At 36.7% G+C, this 21,094-nt stretch overlaps 3 protein-coding genes across 3 annotated transcripts in view; 2 read left to right on the top strand and 1 right to left on the bottom strand.

Moving 5' to 3' along the window:
* The first annotated feature begins 5,465 nt into the window (after positions 1-5,465).
* Positions 5,466-11,311, top strand: LOC117116766. Its single transcript, XM_033260872.1, has 6 exons — positions 5,466-5,609; positions 7,420-7,842; positions 8,679-8,826; positions 9,596-9,882; positions 10,078-10,725; positions 10,971-11,311. Exons 1-6 carry the CDS (start codon positions 5,543-5,545, stop codon positions 11,309-11,311), a joined length of 1,914 nt encoding a protein of 637 aa, XP_033116763.1. The 5' UTR covers positions 5,466-5,542.
* Positions 11,312-11,326: 15 nt separating this feature from the next.
* LOC117116757 lies at positions 11,327-16,583 on the top strand. The gene is made up of 7 exons (XM_033260855.1): positions 11,327-11,368; positions 11,761-11,910; positions 12,160-12,373; positions 13,258-13,512; positions 13,822-14,031; positions 14,805-14,958; positions 16,244-16,583. Exons 1-7 carry the CDS (start codon positions 11,327-11,329, stop codon positions 16,581-16,583), a joined length of 1,365 nt encoding a protein of 454 aa, XP_033116746.1.
* Positions 16,584-18,383: 1,800 nt separating this feature from the next.
* Positions 18,384-21,094, bottom strand: part of LOC117116760 (lysozyme-like) — a 6,612-nt gene continuing 3,901 nt past the window's right edge. Inside the window, exons 2-3 of the mRNA XM_033260858.1 lie at positions 20,737-20,904; positions 18,384-19,632 (exon numbers count right to left, since the gene is read on the bottom strand). Of these exons, the coding sequence (XP_033116749.1) occupies positions 19,376-19,632; positions 20,737-20,904 (425 nt within the window). The 3' untranslated portion in view covers positions 18,384-19,375. The remainder of the gene's footprint in view (positions 19,633-20,736; positions 20,905-21,094) is intronic.

A 21,094-nucleotide genomic window follows, 5' to 3' on the forward strand; every position in this document is an offset into this window, starting at 1 on the left:
AGGTATATACCTGGTGGGATATCTGGTACATGTTTGTCCTTGTGTGGGCCTTGTATTTAAGTTTTAGGAATACATTGTGTCAGATACAATAGGCCTAACTATAATATACCGCATTTATTCGAATAAACGCCCCGGGGCGTTTATTGTTCAGGTTCGTTTTGAGGAGGCGTTTACTGGTATTCGCGGAGGCGTTAAATTTTTTGGGTGTAAAATGGATGCATAGGCCTGCATTCCCAAATAAAAGCCCCTAAATTTCTTTTCTTTCTTTAATTCTTTTATTTTAAAACACATCGACATCGCAGCCTTACGGCTGAATTACACTATATTTACAATAAAATACATTAATTTTATATTATCATATTATAATTAATAAAATTACAGAAAAACATGACATTTTGTTAAAAGATAACAATGCAAACATTAATTAATTACAAGATAAATAACAGAATGAACATCTAAAAATTAAATCCAACATTTAAATACATCAAGCAATAAGTGAAAATTTAAAAAAAACACAGACAACTTTAAAAAGTAAAATTGAAAGATATTAAAAAAGTAGTGTACAGTGCATAATGTTTAAAAGTGTTTTTACATGACTTATAAAAAATGATGATGCTTCCATTACATCAGTCCATAGTTATTTGGGGGGTGTGGGGCGCGTATTCGAAGAAAATTAAACCCCCGGGCGTTTATTCCAATTGGCCTTTTGAAGGGGTCGTTTATTCGAGGGGGCGTTTGTTCAAAGCATGGGCGTGTAATTGTCTCTTTAAAACATGATGGATCATAAGATTAGCCCATAAATTATTATTAGGCCTATTATAATCGTTTTTGCATTTTAAATTATTACGTTTTTTCATTTTCAACTGTGTCTGGTTTCATGTTTTTTAATTTTCTTTGCTAGTTATGTTTATTTTGTGAAAAATAAATAAGGTTCCCCTCCTTCCATGCATGGTGCGAATGGGCAGTGCGAGTAAAAAATAAATTAGGTCTATTCATTCATTATAGGCCTATTTGGGTTTTGTTCCTCAACAGGCACTTGTCTAGATAGATGCTATTTTATATTTATTAATAACTAAAAGATACATTTCACGACTCTTAAAGACCAATTAAATTTTGAAAATAGGACAATCTATCACCTGCACTTGCCGTTGATTGCTATGCCTACTGTGAGTGGAAACAGGTAACCTCGTCTCCAAAAACTGTACTGGGCCTAGGCTTATTTGCCATACTGATTTAGGCCTACTACTTCCATGCCTAGCTTAGGGAGATAAGGTAGGCCTAACCGAGTTTAAAGGAGGAAGGTCCCATATGAAAACAATGACAGCTTGAAATTGACTTTTATCTTCAAAATAATAATGTTAAAAGTAGTTAATTCATTCATTATTGAAATTGTTTTAAAAAATTGTACAAGTGTTAGAAGAAGCGTGGGTTTTTGTGTGCCTTGCATTGTTGGTACACGTCCCCCACGAATTACAGTCATGGCTCCCACGAATTGCATGCCTCGCTGACTCGCTGGCTCGCACTTTGGCAACTCTCCCAAAATGGCAACTGTTGCACCATCTCAGAGTTTGCCCACAAATCCACAGTGAAACACCCGAAGCACGTTAGCACAACTTCTATCAATGAGCCAGGGGGTTACACCAGGATTTGCCCGATGGGGGGGGGGGGGGGTTGGAGGCCCCGCCGGGAGGTACCCCGACGAGAGCAAAGTGGGCGTGGCAGAGCGTCGCTTGAAATTTTTTGAACAGTGTGCGACTACTGGGAAAAATAAAAATTCCCAAGATTCAGTCTAAAAAATCCCAAGATTGTTTTAAAAATCCCAAGATTCGCAAAATGAATGAATGGAAAAAAAAAAACAAAAGAACTTATAATTGACTATAGGAAAGGAGAAAATAATGTTGTATTATTTGTTGTTGACAATGTTAAGATTGAGACTGTTACTCATCATAAATTCCTAGGTTTAGAGATTGATAATAAGTTGAACTGGGGGGAGCAGTGTGATAAAATTGTTAAGAATGGTATGACGTGACTCCAGTTCTTAAGGAAATTGCGGTCATTCAATGTTAATACATGTATAATGAGCCTTTTATATTCTTCTTTTATGTATGGTTTGGTAATTACGGAAAAACGATTATAACAGACTACAGCGTATCATTTCTAGATGGCGGGAAATGACCTTTCTCGACTTTTGAGCTAGGTGTCAATGACTTTGTTCTTCAAAATTCAAGGTTTTCCCCCTCTTGAAAACGGTAAGGTAAACTTTCTCATTACAGTAAATAGGCCATGTGTGTTTACATGCATTTAAAAAAATGAGTAGTTGCACACGTATTCTTTTTCAATGAATCGATAAGCTCCAAAGAAAAGGGGGTGGGGGTTCTCCCCCGGGAAAATTTTGATTCCTAGATGGCGAAAAATGAGATTTTTCCCGACTCCTGAGGTGTCTTAATTACTTTTAAGTTCTTCAAAATTCAAGGACGTTTTCCCCTCTTGAAAACGGTCTGGTAATTTTTTTCCTATTGTTTTTACAGTAAATAGGCCTTATGTGTGAATACATACATAAACAATTTAAAAAAAATGAGTAGTTAATTACTTTTAATTTCTTCAAAATTTAAGGTTTTCCCCTCTTGAAAATTATTATAATGAATCAATGAACCCAAAGAAAGGGAGATTCGAGTTCTTCACGGGAACATGTTGATTTCTAAATAGTGGGCAATGAGCTTTCCCGACTTCTGAAGTATCTTTTAATGACTTTTAAGTTCTTCAAAATTAAAGGTTTTCCACTTTTGAAAACGGTCACTGGTTAATTTTGTCCCATTGTTGTTACAGTAAATAGGCCTTATGTGTGTATACAAACATAAAAAAAGATTGAGTAAGTTGCATATGTATTTTTNACTTTTAATTTCTTCAAAATTCAAGGTGCCCCCCCACCCTCTTGAAAATGATTCAATTAATCATTGAACTCCAAAGAAAAAGGTCCGTGTTCCCCCGGGAAAATTTCGATTTCTAGATGGCGGGAAATTAGCTTTCCTGACTTCTTAAATTTATTTTAATGACTTTTAAAAGTTCTTTAAAATTAAAGGTTTTTCCCTCTTGAAAACAGTCAGGTAAATTTTTCTCATTTTTTGTTTTTTGTGTGTATACATACATAAACAAATGAGTAGTTGCATGCGTATTCTTTTTGCCATGAATCGATAAATCTAAAAAAGAAAGGGTGGTGCGTCCGGGGGTCCTCCCCCTTGAAAATTTTGATTCCTAGATGGCGGGAAATGAGCTTTCCCGACATTTTAAGTGTGTTTTAATGAATTTTATGTTGTTCAAAATTCTAATTTTCTTATTGTAACAAAAAAAAAAAAAAAAAAAAAAAAAAATCAGCTCACGGGTCCTGAAAAGGTAGGTCTAGAATTCTTTTTCTTTTCCCATTTTTTTTTGTTGCCCAAGGGAGGGGTCAGGACCCATGACCCCCTCCCCCAGTGGGAATGTCTAATCTGAATTAAAATCATACACATACAAAATGACAGAGCAATTGCCTTTATTTTCTTTGTATAGCCTATTACACAGAAAATATTCCAGTAGCATAACTTACACTTCTGTGTTAGAAAAATTCAAAAAAGCGTTGATTTTTATAACATCTTTTTTTCGGGAGGTGTAAGGTGGTAGGCCTGTAAAGTATTTTTGACGGAATTTTATTGAACTTTTAATTGTCAAATTCAACACAATTAAAAGCATTTGCAAAGTATGAAACGGTGCAAGACCTCCTGGCATCTAGGTGCAATATTCTTATTATATTCATATCCGCCAAGTGAAACACACATCAAGAGATTTAGCTTAAAAATGCACGCACCTTATTATTTTTGGAAAGTGATTAAAATGACTATCAGAAAACTTATAGGTCTTTTTGAACAATAATCAACCCTCATTCACTACTGTCAACTGTGGTGTTATAAAGGTCATTAGCAGCCTATTTGTTCATTTATTGATAAATTAAACTTTTAATTGTCAAATTCAACACAATTAAAAGCATTTGCAAAGTATGAAACGGTGCGAGATCTCCTGGCATCTAGGTGCAATATTCTTATTATATTCATATCCGCCAAGTGGGACACACATCAAGAGATTTAGCTTAAAAATGCACGCACCTTATTATTTTTGGAAAATGATTAAAATGACTATCAGAAAACTTATAGGTCTTTTTGAACAATAATCAACCCTCATTCACAACTGTCAACTGTGGTGTTATAAAGGTCATTAGCAGCCTATTTGTTCATTTATTGATAAAAAAATTAATTTAAAATTTCATATCAAGATTTAATGACAATTTAACAAAAAACCCCAAGATCCCAAGGTTTGATTAAAAGTTCCAAGATCTTGGGATAAATCCCAAGCAGTGGTCACAGGGGTTTTGAACATGGTCGATCCAGGAAAGAAGCCCCCCCCCCCTCCTCCCAAAATATTGACATTTCAGTTTTTTCAAAGGCTTATTTAATCGATTTTAGAGTCTACTAATAGGCCTATGTAGAAAATACATATAATTTTTTCCCCGACGAATTGTGGTTTATCTTCCCGACGGGGGTGGGGGGAAGCTCTCCCCGAAAGGCCCCTTCCCCCGGTCCCCCGCTGCAATGAGCGGGGAATGAAAGGGAAATGTCGTTACTATGGGCCATCGATGGCCCTTTTAAATGTGTTGAATTTAAAGTAGGCCTATAATATTTTGTTTCATCTAAAGCCAAAGATTAATAAGTCTTCATAAAGCCATGGGCATGATATCTACCAAATCCTTTTACAGTTCATATTTTGATCCCCATTCCCAAGGTAAGTTAGAGAAAACAATCAACTTTATTTGATTTAATGATTGTTTCTTTGGTAACAAATCTAAATCAAATAAAATTAAATCAAGCATGGAGATATTTGTAGCAAATACGGTAATATAGCTAAGCTATAAAACATTTTTAAAATACCGTAAAATATGCCAATACATATACTATAGACTCATTAATAAATATTCATATACTGTTACGGTATTCGATTCGAAAAAGAACGAGATACATTAAATGTACTGAAATAAAAATGTATTATACCATATAATTTTGTACCATTTGTGAGATATTTATGTAATTGACCTTAGACATGCGCATTGGATATGCGCATTGGCAAATACACATTAAGTAATGTATGCTTATAAACCATAGCTTATAGCATATCAGTTTCAAATTATAGAAATACTTGATTTTTGCTTATTTCTACAATAAAAAGGTATGCCAACAACCCCACTCTCGATATCGTAAAAAAAAAAAACCACTTGTTTTTAATAATTTGTCCACTTTGTGGCCAAATACCAACATCGCCGCTGATATATATCCCATAGGGCTTTGGATTCAGTTGATCCGTCGGTACTGTCTGACGTCACATATTTTGTATCCATAAAACGATAAGAAAGGGTAGCCAACAAATCAAAAGCAAGGCGAACATCAGATCGGACGTTACGTACCGTCGAATCGTGTCAAAAATAATCGGCTGTGGCGTAGGCCGTGTTTACAAATAGAACATGAATCCAATATCAGTGATTTTCATCCTGCTGATGAGCGTTCAATTATCGGGGGCACAGTTTTTAGGTACGTTTGGAATGTTTTGATATGTTTTCACTCTAACCAACGTCTTATTACCAGGAGGTACTTGGATCAGTACCTTAGTGACATAATGAAGTGAATGAAACGGAAGACGCTGCTATTATTATATACCTTCGGTCAATGCGAAGGGCACAGCTAAGGTAGTGCATGACGGAAATTAAGGGATAGGGTGTTCTCACGGTTACAATCGTTAACTTCGGATTTGTTTATTCATTTAAGTTTAATGCTTAGCAATTTGATCATTTTTATAGGGGCTCCTCGAGGGTTTTGTAGGGGGTACTGAAGTAGGATCTATTGCCTTCAGTAACGGACCTGTAGGCAAATGCGTGAAACCATAAACACTTGTTATTAATGCGTGTTTGTTACTAAATGTATCAAAATAATATAGGCTTCATAATGGCACACACAAGAAGATTATTTTGTTCATGTTGTTGTCCTGGTTTATAAATAAGTTAGAAATAAATACTAGACCTAATTTTGAAAAAAAGCTTTGCCAATAACAAAAATGCGGTGCTTAGTAATAAAATAATTATATTTAAGAATAAACAGAATGTACATAATTATAATCGACACGTGAACAGTTTTAGCTCCAGGCCTCAAGTTAAGTTAGCGGTCCGAGCATAAGCAACCTAACTAAACACTATACTTAAGTCGCAGACCTCACGTACACTTTGTTTACAAGAACACATTTTGTAAGAACACTGAGGCTGATATTGCTTAAAAAATAAGCACAAACTGAGGCTAAGGTAAAATATCAAATGACATTTTTATGAAAAAAATAACAAATTGGGGCTGCGATAAAATCTCAAATTAGGTTTGAAAAGTGTGTGCAATAAGAACATTTTGAGCCTGAAATTGACCACTAAGTCTGGGAAAAAAATTACTGGTTCTTATAAACAAAAGTTGTACTCATAATAAAATAAATACCGGTAGACTAACAATAAGTGAATGTGCAAAAGAAGACATCAAAATGGGAATGCACTTTATCAAACTTTGTTGACTTCATTAGGATTACATAAAACCCCATCATGTTTGCTACCCAACTAAATTAATGGAATACCCAGAGGTCAGAATGAGACAGGGCACTCATTGTGTGGCCTTATTTATACCTTGAGTTCCCCATGATCGTACAATGAGCTTACAATTTAATTTCTAAAACTAGTGGTTTTAAAGACTGGAAGACAAACATTCAGCTTCCTAGGTCAACAACTATATCGATTTAAATTACTATTTCCACGAAGTACACAAGGAGAAACAATTGTCATCATTAAGGAGTATGCCTTGGGTTCCGTTTATACTTCCTTTGAAATAGTATCATCAACCTAAATCTAAATAATAATAATAATAATAATTATTATTATTATTAATTTTCTGAGGTCAGGAGTCACATACTGTGGAACCCCTATCGGGGAGATTGGACAGGAAAAATGTCCCCCTCATGGCGTCCCCAAGGGTTGGCTGTAGTGTGTCAAAAGGTACATTTCCCTCACTTCACGGCCAAAAACATTGTTTACTATGGTGTCCCCCTTAATATGGGTGTCCTAAAGGAGTGGTTCTACTGTATTTAAATACTTACCTCCATTGGTATGTACGAAGTTTCTAGTGAAACGCTATTATTTTACCTAATATAAACAAATTGCAATGGATTAGCGTCCCATCCCACAAAAATATCCTACAAACGCACAGAAACGAGGGATAAGCTCATGTCCATTAGAGCCTTAATGACGCCCCTGAAAGGATTTTGCTTACACTAATATGTCTATGAACATATTTGTTTTTCTTTTGTATTCATTAGATGCTCTTTTAACTGGTATGTCATGGACACTGAAGGAAACAAGGGTTCGCCCAGACACTCTAACAGACATGCAATTTCAAGTCGTTGTCAATGCATCATCCGAAAGTTCGGAGGTCCGGGGTACTGGTCTGTGGGAAGTAGTAGTATTTGGCAGCACCCACATTAAAGGCCGGGGTAAACGGTTCGACCCACGTGGAAATCTGTTGACCCCATCTCAACAAGCTACCCCCACGATTCCCGGTGGAAGTATGGTGTTTAAAAATGTAGTAACACCCTTCCGTCTTTCAAACCTAGGATGTTCAAAATACAAATATTTGTGTGTTGAATTCAAGCAGGGTGACGCACCTGACCCTGATTTCTTTTTCGCCTCCATGGACTTTGAGGACACCATCATCGTGTGCACTAACATTCCTTGTCAAGAAGGTAAATAAAGAAACACAGCCTAACACACACAACATGGGTCACTTGATTTACCTGTGACACCGTTTTATTAGAGTTTAGTCAACACTTCAGTGTGCATGCTGCTTGAAGTTATGTACTATATCAAAATATTTGCAATTGTTGAAACCATGGAAGTAAAATATAGATTCGAATCACGTCTCCATTGCTCTCACAATTGCGTAGAGTAGCGAATGCTATGTCAGTTATTTAGTTTTGATAACACCGTTAGCAAAGGCACCGAACAAGCATTTAAACCCCTGATACTCTTCATTCAAGTTGAATAATATTATTTTGATCATTTTGAACATTTTCAGGAATTGCATGATTCTTGTAATTTGAACATTGAGCCAAAAATTCTTAAAAAACATGGTTGAACGATCAATAAATGGATGATTATATGTATCGATCAATCCGATTAATGCAAAATACTCAATATGCACAAGAGTAGTTGAACAGCAATAGTTCTCGATGCACCACATAACAGAAGTCAAAATGGTACGCCCTCATCTTAAGAAATTAAACGACAAGAAGGGATTCCAGGGATCCTAATTCTGAAAAAAAAAAAAACCACATAGAGGGACAACTTTATTATTTTTTCCTTACACTGGTTGTATGGTACTAATTTTGCTATGCCGTGTGATTATAAGGCCCACTCTTTGTCGAGGAGATTATAATTCAAAACGTACTACAGTTAAACTTATGCATGACGTCACCATATGAAGCCACGCCTCCCTAGGCTGAAGTGGTTGTATTTAGGAACTACCCACCGAAAAGATACTTGTACAATCAACGATGTGATTTATATTTTCGATCAGTAGGAACAGGACAGAAAGACGTAATGTTAATAGCTATGTCGTGGATAGTCGATGCATATGTGAGGCAGGGAATACCCTCTGACGTCACTATTAGATCTTCGATTCAGATGTCTCCAAACCATGGTGGCGCAGAAGGGACAGACCTTTGGAGGTAAGTTACTATCACCAAAGTTTGTATAGACGTACCTCAACCGCTTTATATTTTTACATATGATCTTTAAAACATTCTTTTTTATTTAAGAGATAAATAAGTTTTCAATTTCCAATAAAACATATTGAAGATTTCTGTTAGGACAACACGCTATTAGAGGACCATAATATCAGCCCAAGCAGTATTGAGTCATGTTTCAGCATTTTAAAGAAATGTAGGAACAAATTTGACAGTCTCATACATGAAATGCTGTTTATTAGACAATTAAAACCAAGTCTGAATAAACAATGTGACTCTGTCAAAGCAAAGCTTTTTATCTAACACAGGGAATAATACTGTTATGAAATTTGACATTGTGGATTAGCTTTTTTCTATTGATTATAGTTGCTGTATATTCTATACTTCATCATTTGATCTTGAAAATGACACCATGATGGAGTCGAAACGTCGATCGTTTCTTTTTAGCGTTATTTTTATATTAAACATATTGAAGACCGTAACAAAAATATTAAGTGATTATTAGCCAAAATATAGCAACGTTATTACTTATGCGTCTATTATATATATTTTTTTCTATTCAAAGCTAATAGCTTTAATTGGAATATCATAAGTCAGCAATGTTAATAGACTCATTGGATTGTATAGTTTAAATTAGTCCATAACTGGAACCGCAGATTGAGTACGCACGCTACGAATCAAAAAATCAAACTATCCGCACAAACAATATAGTTAAATTTACTTATAAAATTTTATTATTAAATATATTTAGAATGGGACTGTTTATAAACTCACAAGAAGACGGAAAGGGAGACAGCCTCCCTCAGCGGCAAGACCAGATTTTAAATAGAACAGAAGCTTCGAAGAATGTTAGGCCAGGACAGAAATTGAACATTACTGGTACTGCCTCGATTGATCTCACAGGGGTCGGCTGCGGTAAATACCGATATCTTTGCATCGAATTTGGTAAAGGAAGAGATCCTCAGCCTAATGATTTTGGTTTCACTCTAGGCTCAGGAGAGTCATCAGTGATCTCTTGTAGAGAGTTGTCTTGCCAAGGTAAATTTCGCAACCTTACGAAAACGGAAAACAAATACATCATTATCATTATCGGCCTTCGTGTCTCAAACATTTTTGACAATATGTTGCAGACATGGGGTCCATTTATTACATTGAAAATATTACGTTTTCACAGAAATTGACCTCGTGTGACACGAGCTGAATTATGATCCTTGATTTCATTTTTTTCTGTAGATGATACAAGTCGTTCTACTGAGGGCGCTCGTGATGGTACCGTTTCAGATGGTACCCTGAATGATAATGGTCGAGGTACTAACGGAACATATAATCGTGGTGGTGGTGGTAGTGGTGTTGTTAGGAAAAAAGGAACTGATATGGGTGGAGGACGATGCGATGGCGGTAGAGGTGATAAAGGTGGTAGTGAAAAAAGTGAAAGAATTGGAGTTTTTGGTGGTGTTGGAAATGGAGGAGACGGTGGTGGTGATAGACTAGGTTATGGTGGAAATGGTGGTGGTGGAGGAAATAATGGAGGTGGGAGAAATGGTGGTTGTGGAGTTAATGGTGGACGTGGTGGTGGAAGAAATAATGGAGGTGGGGCAAATGGTGGTGGTGGAGTTAATGGTGGAGGTGGTGGTGGTGGTGGTGGTAACAGAAGGGGTGGTTGGGTAGGATATGGTGGTGGACTATATAGCGGTGGAAGATACGATGTTGGTAGAGAATATAGCAGACGAAATGAAGGCGGTAGTGGTGGGGGTCGAAGAGGTGGTGGTGGTGGTCGAAATGGCCGTGGTAGTGGTGGAAATAAAGGAGGAGTAGGAGGAAATGGTGGAGGTGGAATTAAAGGTGGTGGTGGTGGCGGAGAAGGAGGAGGAGGAGGTGGGGGTAGTGGAGGAGGAGCTGTCTCTTATACACATCTAGCCTGATAGTACAAATGTAGCTTCCCTAGAACTTCATCATTTCTCGGATGTGTCGGAAGCCGGATATGGCCAGTGTTTCTATTTACGAGTATTATACCGAGATGGTGGTGTGAATGTTTCATTTGTGACCGGCAAAGCTAGAGTGATGCCACTAAATAGACGAATTACCACACCTCGTTTAGAACTAACCGCAGTCGTGGTTTCCGCAAGAGAGTGCCTATTTGCGAAAGGAATTGAGACTAAATGGTGTTAAAGAGTACTACTGGACTGATAGCAAGGTGGTGATATGCTACCTGAAGAATGAGACAAAGCGTTTTAAGATTTATGTTTCTAACAGAGTGCAGTTCATACGTGATTTAACAAAGATGGATCAATGGAAGTATGTGCGCTCAGAACACAATCCCAGTGACGAAGGAAGTAGAGGCATGACAGCTGCCCAACTTGTCACCAATCCAAGGTGGTTGAACGGTCCAAAATTTCTATGGAACAGCAAATTTGAACCAAGTAAGGTGGCGGATGCCAACTATGATGACATAGAGGATATACAGTGAGAGAAACACAGCACCATGGCTGTAGATGTAATAGAAAACTTTGACTTTACTCAAAAGGTTTGACAGATATTCAACATGGGACAGGGCTTGCCGCTGTCTCTTATACACATCTAGATGTGTATAAGAGACAGGGATTACAGCTACTTATTAACTCCATGAGATTACCTGAGATTAAAATTCTATCAAGATAGCGATGATGATAATTCTGTTGGTAGGCGGATGATAATACTGATAATCATTTAGGTGGTCAGACGATTATTATAACGATGACGACGATGAAATATTTTTGACAATCTGTAATTTTTAAGAAAACTTTCTTATGAGCTAATAAACTTCAAATATACATTTAAATTTTAAAATCGCTTACTTCGTATATTAATTCAAATAGAATTGATAACAATGATTTGTTTTTGTAAATATTCACAAATTAGGGATCTTTATATCATTAGAAGTTTCAAATGATTAAAAATGCAACAATGAGGATGAATATTGTTGACCATGAAGATGATAACTACGATAACGACGACGATAACGAGGACGACAACGACGATAACGAAAATAATGGTGACAGTAATGAATATTTTTTTATGGCTATAACTGTGATAATTAGAATGAAAACGACGATAACGATGATGATAATCTAATGATATTGATGATTAAAACGTAGTTGACTTGAAGTTGACGAGGGTGAATCATTATTAAGGTGATGACAATTAAAAAGTATAAGGTCTGGATTGAAGCAAAACTATCGTAATTTGATAAATTTAACTCCGATCAATAATATATACATCGTACACTCTCGGTTCTTTTGATGAAAATTCATTATATATTTTGTTTTATCATTTTAGATTTTGCCTTCGCGCTACCAATCGATACCATACAAAAATAAAGTTCCATTCCAGTTCACCAATATCAGAGGGACTCAGGACATGAGGGGGATGTATTGTACGGATTTTCGTTATTTGTGTGTTGAGTTTGGAAAAAACCGTAATCCGATCCCGGACTTCAACTTTTATGCTGGAGATTCAGAAACGCTTACGTCATGTCAGGGGATTCCATGTGGTATGTTCAAAATAATCTTTTTTAAAATTTAATTTGTTTTACTTCCGCTATTTTATGAGGCTGAAGCACGGTTTCTATAGAATCACTCACCCTATCGGGCATGCCCCCGCGAACGTTTTGTGCTCTAGACGCCCGAAAATAACATTTGAGGCGTTCTGGGCTGTCATTTTTTTCTTTTTCTTTCTTTTTTTAATTTTTAAAAATTGTTTTCCTTCCCAAAAAAAAAAGGGGGGGGGCGGGCCACCCCCCCCCCCCCCCATCCGCCCCTGCAGCTTAGCTTTAGAGAGCACGGCTGAGTTTTAGTCGTGTGAGAAAGAGTCTTACGACTGTCTCTTATACACATCTAGATGTGTATAAGAGACAGGAGACAGGTGAGAATAAACTACCAAGCTACCGAATCTTGGAGTGGGATGTTTATTTTAGGCCTTGATAGGATGATATTCTAGTAATCTAGTAGGTTTTCTATTAATTATATATTTTTCTAATGGACCTTTCCGCTAAGCTCCGCCCCTTGGATATTGTTGCTAAGGTCCCATAAGTCGGCAGTGTTATAACATACGCAAACACGGGCGTTTGTGACAACACATGAGGCCAACTCAGACAGCGTCGTCGTACGCAACGCAGCCCGACGCGATTTGTTGTCGCGTCTGGTCTGTGTGAGTTAAACGCAGACACGATGGTGTGCGTCGGGGGCAGTCGCGTCGTAGAATATTAAACATGTTTAATATTTCTCACGACGGCTTAAGACTGTCCCCGACGATAAATCGGGTCGGGCTGCGTTGGCCGACTCTGTCTGAGTTGGCCTTAAGACGCGCGTATTCCTAGCGCTGTTCTGATTAGTCAGTTGTTAAGTTTGATTGACATTCCGGAAAGGTCTATTACAGAAAACCCCGAGGAGAGAACTAGCTCGAGTAGTGCGAGTGGAGGGGATAACAGCGGTACAGGTAGTAATGGAGGTACAAGTGGTAATGGAGGTACAGGCGGTAATAATGGTACAGGTGGCCATGGAGGTACTGCTGGTCACGGAGGTACTGCTGGTCATGGAAATACACCTGGAAATACCGGAAGTTCAACTGATATGCAACAAAACCTAGGAGGGGGAGGAGAACCAGCCGTCGGACCGCCTACATACGAAGGAGGTAAAATTGATGAAGATCAAAATGTTCATAGCAATCTTCACTTACAATTAAATGAAATTATAGCCTCACAATTGTGTTTCTAAACCATAACAATTTTACAAGACGAAATTATTAAAGAGAAGCAATTTTATTTTTACCGAAAATAGAAATCTTTGTACTGTACAGTATTAGCAAAAAGTGAGATCACCGTGTGAATTGATCAAACGTTTCTATGTTTTTCATATTTACATACTATATCGATGATAAAAATATCAGAAGCTAACGATTGAATAATTATTCATATAACAAGACAATTTCAAATTTCTGTAGATGTTGTAACCGCTTGCATCGTGGCAGGAATTACAATTGATGTAGGAGAGACGAAGGCTATCACTCCATGCCAAACCTGTCGATGTAGTAGCGGTGGTGTTGTTATTTGTGTGGAGATGTCATGCTTACGACCTCTGACCTGCAATAAACCTGTGTTCATTGCTGGAAAATGTTGCGCAACTTGTTTAGGAGAAGATGCACAACCACGAGGTAATCGTCATGGCAACGACATAATATTATCCCACAGAATGTTTAAGATTATTCAAAAAGTACAAGTAACTTAGATTACTTGTCTGACATGCCGAAACCAGAAAGACGTCCAGAGTGAGGTCTTTAATGCAAACCCATTGATATTCAAAAAAAAAAAAAAAAAAAAAAAAAAAAAAAATCAGAAAAAAAAAAAAAAAAAAAACTCAGAACCCAGCAATATCAAATTTGATATCAAATTATCAAACTTAAGGACCCCGCTCTTCATCAGCCACTTTACTCTCTAAATGCAAAATAGTCACCTGCAATCTAAAATGCTAGCATACCTACAGAGATAATTTCAACTTCACTTTTAATATTTAATTTTAAGAAGAAATGAGTGAAATTTTATTCTAAATATAGTTAATTTTACATTTCTTTGTTTCTGTCTATTTGTTTCACACAATTGGAGTAGTTACTCGAAGGCATTCTTAAACTCCTCTTCTCTGTTTTGCATTAGAGAGTCATGGTTCCCCAGCTTGCTTAATGAATAATAAAGTGAGATAATAATAAAGTAAAATGCAATCAACCGAGCTCCACCTAATAATATTAGTGGCCGGTTATCGCAACATGCAGTGGAAATAATTGCTAGAATTTAAATTGAAACAAAGTATACCAACTCACTTAAAATGTGTTTAATTAAAGACGATTATAAGAATAAAAGAAAACGTCAAGTCGAGCTCGTGAAAATGTAATGTAAAAATTCACAAACTTATTTAAAATTAAAATCCCCATAGATAACTTACCGTGTATTTTCGATGGGCAAATAGTGTTGCACAACCAGGAGTTTCGAACTAGTGAGTGTCTGCAATGCACTTGTCAAGACGGATCGATGACTTGCATATACACGTGTGTTGAGACATCTGGTTCCACTGGAGAAACTGTGACGTTGTTCGTTTTTCGAAAATTAGGAAATAATTAGCTGTAGATGATCGAAAATGACACTCTAGTAAAATTCATCGTCATCACATCAACTTTATATAAGCTAGTTAAATGATGTTTTACCAGCCATTTGCAGCAAGCAAATCTAATTAGACCTAATGTGATGTACTGTGATGTACTAAAAACATTGTCTTGGATGTATTTACTTTTGGCGTACCTACTTCACAGCCTATAGTCCACACCTAACGGGCTGAGGTGGGAATATTTGGGGAAATACATGTAGATTGCCAGGAATGACAGTCTTCTATGATAAAATTCATCATCATCTAATTAATCGCTGTGGTATTCCATTGAAAATAAAACTCAATTGTCTTTGATGTATTTTTAATTTACTCTCACTGTGCCGAAAACTATTATTATTATTATTATTATTATTATTATTATTATTATTATTATTATTATTATTATTATTATTATTATTGGTATTATTATTCCCTATCAGTGATAGAATACCGGCTGCACAAGTCATCAATGCAGTTCATTTCAACAATTTTCAGGCATCTTGTTGACTTATGAAATTATTAAATTGCTGACGAAAAGTGAGGGGACCAACCCCCTTAAAAATATATCGGTACGCCCTCCTGTCCCCTTTGATCATGGATTTTTGGGGATTTTTGGAGGGGCGTCCGCTTCCATTTGAGATTTTTTTTTTTGGAATTAGTAGACGTCTAGACGCTCCTGGATGACATCTGAAAAGAGTTAAGCTTAAAATAGAAAGTGTATGTTTTAAGAGAGTATACATATATACTTGAGAAGCACACACAAGACGAGTGACCGTTTTTTTTACAGTCATCGAATTGGGGTGGCTAGCCACCCTATTCACCCCTTCTAGATCCGCCACTGTATGGGGCCTAAGTATTACCGGTATTTATTATTTTTAAAATTAATAAATGCTAAAATTGCATACAATATGAATTCTTTGGACTTGGTTGATCAGCTTTAGAGCTAGATCGGTCATTGCTGTTCCGATATTATAGTGTCAAAATTCCAAGTTAAAGTTTAAGGAGTTTATAAAATGATATCTGCATATTTGCAGGTTTTAAAAGATTATATGTAGATATTTGTGTGTTTGCGTTGTATTTAATGTAACCTTTTACGTTTATTCGAAAGGCAATATATTTAAAGAATTTTTTTTTTTTCAAGCTCGTTTGACTGCTTTTGTTATCGGAACTGAAATACTCAGCCCGCCTCCAGTTTACCAAAGGGATATAAATGTATTAAAAATAAACGTTAGGGTGGAATTCGACAACGAACTGAGTACCAGTATTTCCGGGGACAACATTTGGAGTCTTCAAGCTTGGGGGAGTCTGAAGGCGAACGGCGGAGGGCCAAAACTGAGTTACACGAAAAATGCACTGATGCCGTCTCATATGTCACAAGATTTCACAGTGGACGAATCATTCGTATTCAGAGACATTCCGATTGTGCTTAACATGTCGAGTAAAACGTGCAAACAGTTAAAATACGTTTGTGTGATGCTTCAGAAATCAGATAACACTCCATTTGAGTTCATACTGAAGAAATCTTTTTCGAAGGCAACTATGAATTGCCAGAGACTTACATGCATAAAGTAGAATCGATCAATCAATTAATCGACTGGCCAGCCGATCGATAAATCAATCAATCAATCACAAAATGTATCTATGGATCAATAAAAAAAAATCAATCAATCGATCGATCAGGCGGGTGAACAAATGTTAGCGTATTTTGGCTTGTGCCAAGGACGCTGTGGGGTCCAAGGTAACCTGAAAGGGGTGCGAGTGCAACCCCGAAAGCTCTGACAATTTAAGTGTTTGGGAGGCTTATTTAATCAATTTCAGAATCTTATAATGCGTAAAATTTCTATTAGCTCTATTTACTATTTTCATAATGATCTGATATTACTGAATGTTCAGCATCCAAATTTATTCTCAATTTAATATTTCATTAAACTACTAGTGTAGGCCTATCTTGCTGTGGGGTCCAAGGTAAACTGAAAGGGGTGCGAGTGCGACCCCGAAAGCTCTGACAATTTAAGTGTTTGGGAGACTTATTTAATCAATTTCAGAATCTTATAATGCGTAAAATTTCTATATAGCTCTATTTACTATTTTCATAATGATCTGATATTACTGAATGTTCAGCATCCAAATTTATTCTCAATTTAATATTTCATTAAACTACTAGGCCAAATTTATTCTCAATTTAATATTTCATTAAACTACTAGGCCAAATTTATTCTCAATTTAATATTTCATTAAACTACTAGACCAAATTTATTCTCAATTTAATATTTCATTAAACTACTAGGCCTATCTTGTAAATTAAACTACTGTAGATTTATTGTTGCATTGTCTATTTGTATAGCTTAAATGAGTTGTGGAGGCCACTGAAAGACACTCTAGATAGTCATTTTAGATTGAATAATATGCCAAATTGATATAGGCAAAAAATACCATAGTTTATATATTATATAGGTAATATATGCTTATCAGTCACTTAATTTACTTTTCTTTGATTGATATTTAGCTAAAATTTGACTTTAGACAGGCCAGACTAGGCCTAAAAATACAGTGAAAATTTGCATTATAGTCAAACTATAATAATAAAACACATTGAATTAAAAAAAAAAACAATAATTGACAATCAAATATAAACGCAAAGGTATTAAAATAAATGGATGATCGCCAGAGCAAAGGCAGCCACAGCAGGGCCGATGGCCATGTTTAAAACGTCTGAACTGCCCCTCCGAATTTTTTAAGAGTGCCTAATTTAGTAGAGTGCCTTAACGTCAAAATATGGAAGATGATCACGGATGACAAAACTTTAATTTTTGGTAAGAAAATCTTATTTTTGGGGTAAAAAATTGCATTTTTGGGAAAATATACGGTTTTCAATATTTGGTATATTTGATTTTGCTTTTGCTAGTCATTTTAGGGGGAAAATCAGTTAGTAGGCCTAGCTGATAGCCTAGAAAGTACTAGCCAAAAATATAACAACAGTCATGTGCATTACTTCAGTTAGCAGTTCATCACCGGAAGCTCAATTTGATGACCCGTTATCAGTTTCTTTTTGACATTTTCTGAATGTGTGATTATCAAAACCATCCTCGTGAGTCTCTTCCATTACAAATTTTAAACAAAAATTCTCCGCGCGAACAATATTTTATTTTCAAACAGAACGCCACCACTTTGTAGCTAGAGGGAACAATAATAACGATTTCAGTTTTGAGACTAAGTTTACGATGTTGCTTTTTAATATTAAAATAATTTTAGGTCTTAATTGAAGCTGTCTCTTATACACATCTTAGTAATTGAAGTGGATAAAAAGGGAAATAAATGTAATTATTTATTTATTTAAAGCGAGTCGGAAAAGGAATAGAATTTCATTCTTAATTTGCATATTCAACACATGTATATTTTCCAATTCACTGACCGAAACAATTTTAATATCAGACTCAATGCGTAAATTACATATATCGTCAATGTAAACTAGGGCCATACGCTACGTTGAAGCGTTCAGTTTCCTTGTGTTGCACTATTACGTAAAATCCAATGCTATTGTATAATTACATTACTGTAATATGTAGCTCTACTACGTCACTTAACAGCATTATTGGCCTGTGCTAATTGGTCATTCCTGTATAAATCACTGTTTTGAATCAAATATTGGTAGGGTAAACATATGAACATATATCAACAAGTTATTTCCCTATACTGCATTCACACTAAGAAAAATATATACTGTAAGCCTAAAATCGGCTATGCAGATTCTAAATTATCAGGCCAAAGTTGTACACAAGAGGAGTGACGGATCCAGGAATTCAAAATAGAGGGGGGCCCAAGGGGGAACTTTAGCAGTTGGAGGCTCGAGGCCACTGCAGCCCACCATGGTTGGGGCTGAGGTAAGAAAAATTATGATTATGGCACCTCTAGATGGCCGGCAGTGGCACTCAGAATTTGAATATAATTTTCTTTCCCCTTTCTCCCCCCCCCCACTTTTTTTTAAAAAATAATTTTGAAAAAATAGGGGGGGGGGGGGCGTGCCCCTTTCAATCCACTACTGGTGATTGTGCTTTTCGTGTACATTTTCCCTCCGTCTCAATTTGGTTCTTATTTTTTAAGCAGTTTCAGCCTCAGTGTTCTTACAGAATGTTCTTATAAAAAAGTGTAATAGCCAAAGTTAGCTTGGACCCACAGATATTAGAATTTTTTTTTAGATAGGTTGACTGACAGAAAAGAGCTTTGATTCCAGATATCGAATCAACATATACAGCAATGGCTTTAGAAGCATTTAAACTAGTTAATCTACTTTTATCTGATACTGATAATCAATTTCGACAATATTTTTGAATGTTATAGTCTTGCACAATGCCTCATTCATGAAACTACTTAGTACCGGGTATGCGATTTGACTCATGCGATGTCTGTGGTTCCTGTTTAGATTTATTAAGACACTTTTGCACTTTCGCCCAGTATCCGAGTGTATTTGGGTTTTTGAAACCATTTGGGCCGCCGTTGTGGATGCGAGCGAAATCTTCACACGTTGGCTGATGACCAAGGCGGCTGGATATTGCGTAACGGGCCATGTAACCTTGCACAGCTCTCTCACTGCAATCGAAAGTTTTAGTACAATTTTTCCAGCCTGAAAAGAAGAAGGCATCATTACTAAAACTAAATAAAATATGCGCGTTGTGTCCTTTTAGCATGGCTGAAAAGCATATTAGCGTGGTCTAGAGAGGGACTAAGTGCACATCATTCCAAAACGACAGAATCTGAAATGAACTATCATCAGTATAACCACCTACTATTGTGAAAGGTGCAATGGGTTCTTAACCTCCTGTGAAGTCCTTATATCGGATCCGGAGAAGACTTGATTCTACCAAGCGAATCCTGGGCGAGGTGCGCTCGAGCCAGCGCTGATGGGAAACTTTAAAGCTGTACCGCTCGGCCTCCCGACTTGCCCACATGTAGGCTGTTGACCAAGCCACCTGAAGAATGCGTAAAACCGGCCATGTTACAGCCAGTTAAGCCGGGCACTCACTGACATGAACCAGACGGTCGTCGCGTCGCCCACGCGATTCTATGGAGAACGCAACGCGACGACGCACGCGCAACAGATCGTTTTTAAAGACGATCTGTTCAAACTGCCACCGACAATCAGCAGACGGCGTCGTGTCGTCTAGCGCTCACAGGGAGCGGAGTTGAAGTCGTCGGCCGACGGTCGTGCGATCATCGTCCGACGCAATGATTTCCCCCCGGTTTTACGTAACTCGGTGCTGTGTGAACGCGGGTAGTTCAAACTAGAGCAATTTAGACGCATTACGCAGACGCAAACAATGCTACTCGTACAGTCACTGCAGCAGTCATTTTTTGGTGTGAACAACCACTTGAAATCAGGCACGTAACGTATTATCAACCACTGTGGTTGAAGTCTCGAGCCGTGAACTTATAAGCACACATGCTCAACGCTATTTAACTTCTAATATAAGTATAGTCATTTTTCCTGATTTTGATAATTGTTACAAATATTTTCAATACAATTCTATTTTATTGTGCACAAATACCATCAAGGGCCAATATCCGCTAGGAATTACATTTACAAATACTGTAGGCCTAGGCCTACAATACAACGTCAAAAACAAAACAGATAACACAACAAAAATATGATAGACCTATATATATACAATGTGAACATATAAATCAATTTCCAATAATTAGTCAAATTGGCAGGAATGTCGATACTCACTTCCATCTAGGCTGCCTCCCTTCAACCTTGCATCAATCCAATACGCCTCCTTGATTTGGTATGGGCCGCAAGACAAGGACCCAACGTCCATGCTGCACACTGGATTAGGCATCTGACAGTTGGACTCCACGATACAAATGCATTGCAGACAGTCAGCAGGAACAGTCCCTGCAAAATGTGCGACGTCTCTAACGATTATGCATACAATTAAATTATAATTTTAAAGATTTTACATACAATATGTATATAGTATAAGCAAATAGATCAATAATAATATATTTTATTTTTTATTTACATTATGTTTACAGTGCTACGCAGCAAACCTAATTTGATATTATATATATATATATATATATAT

Source organism: Anneissia japonica, unplaced genomic scaffold (genome assembly GCF_011630105.1).
Source record: "Anneissia japonica isolate Jap-2015-1 unplaced genomic scaffold, ASM1163010v1 scaffold288090_len272316_cov174, whole genome shotgun sequence".
Taxonomy (NCBI): domain Eukaryota; kingdom Metazoa; phylum Echinodermata; class Crinoidea; order Comatulida; family Comatulidae; genus Anneissia; species Anneissia japonica.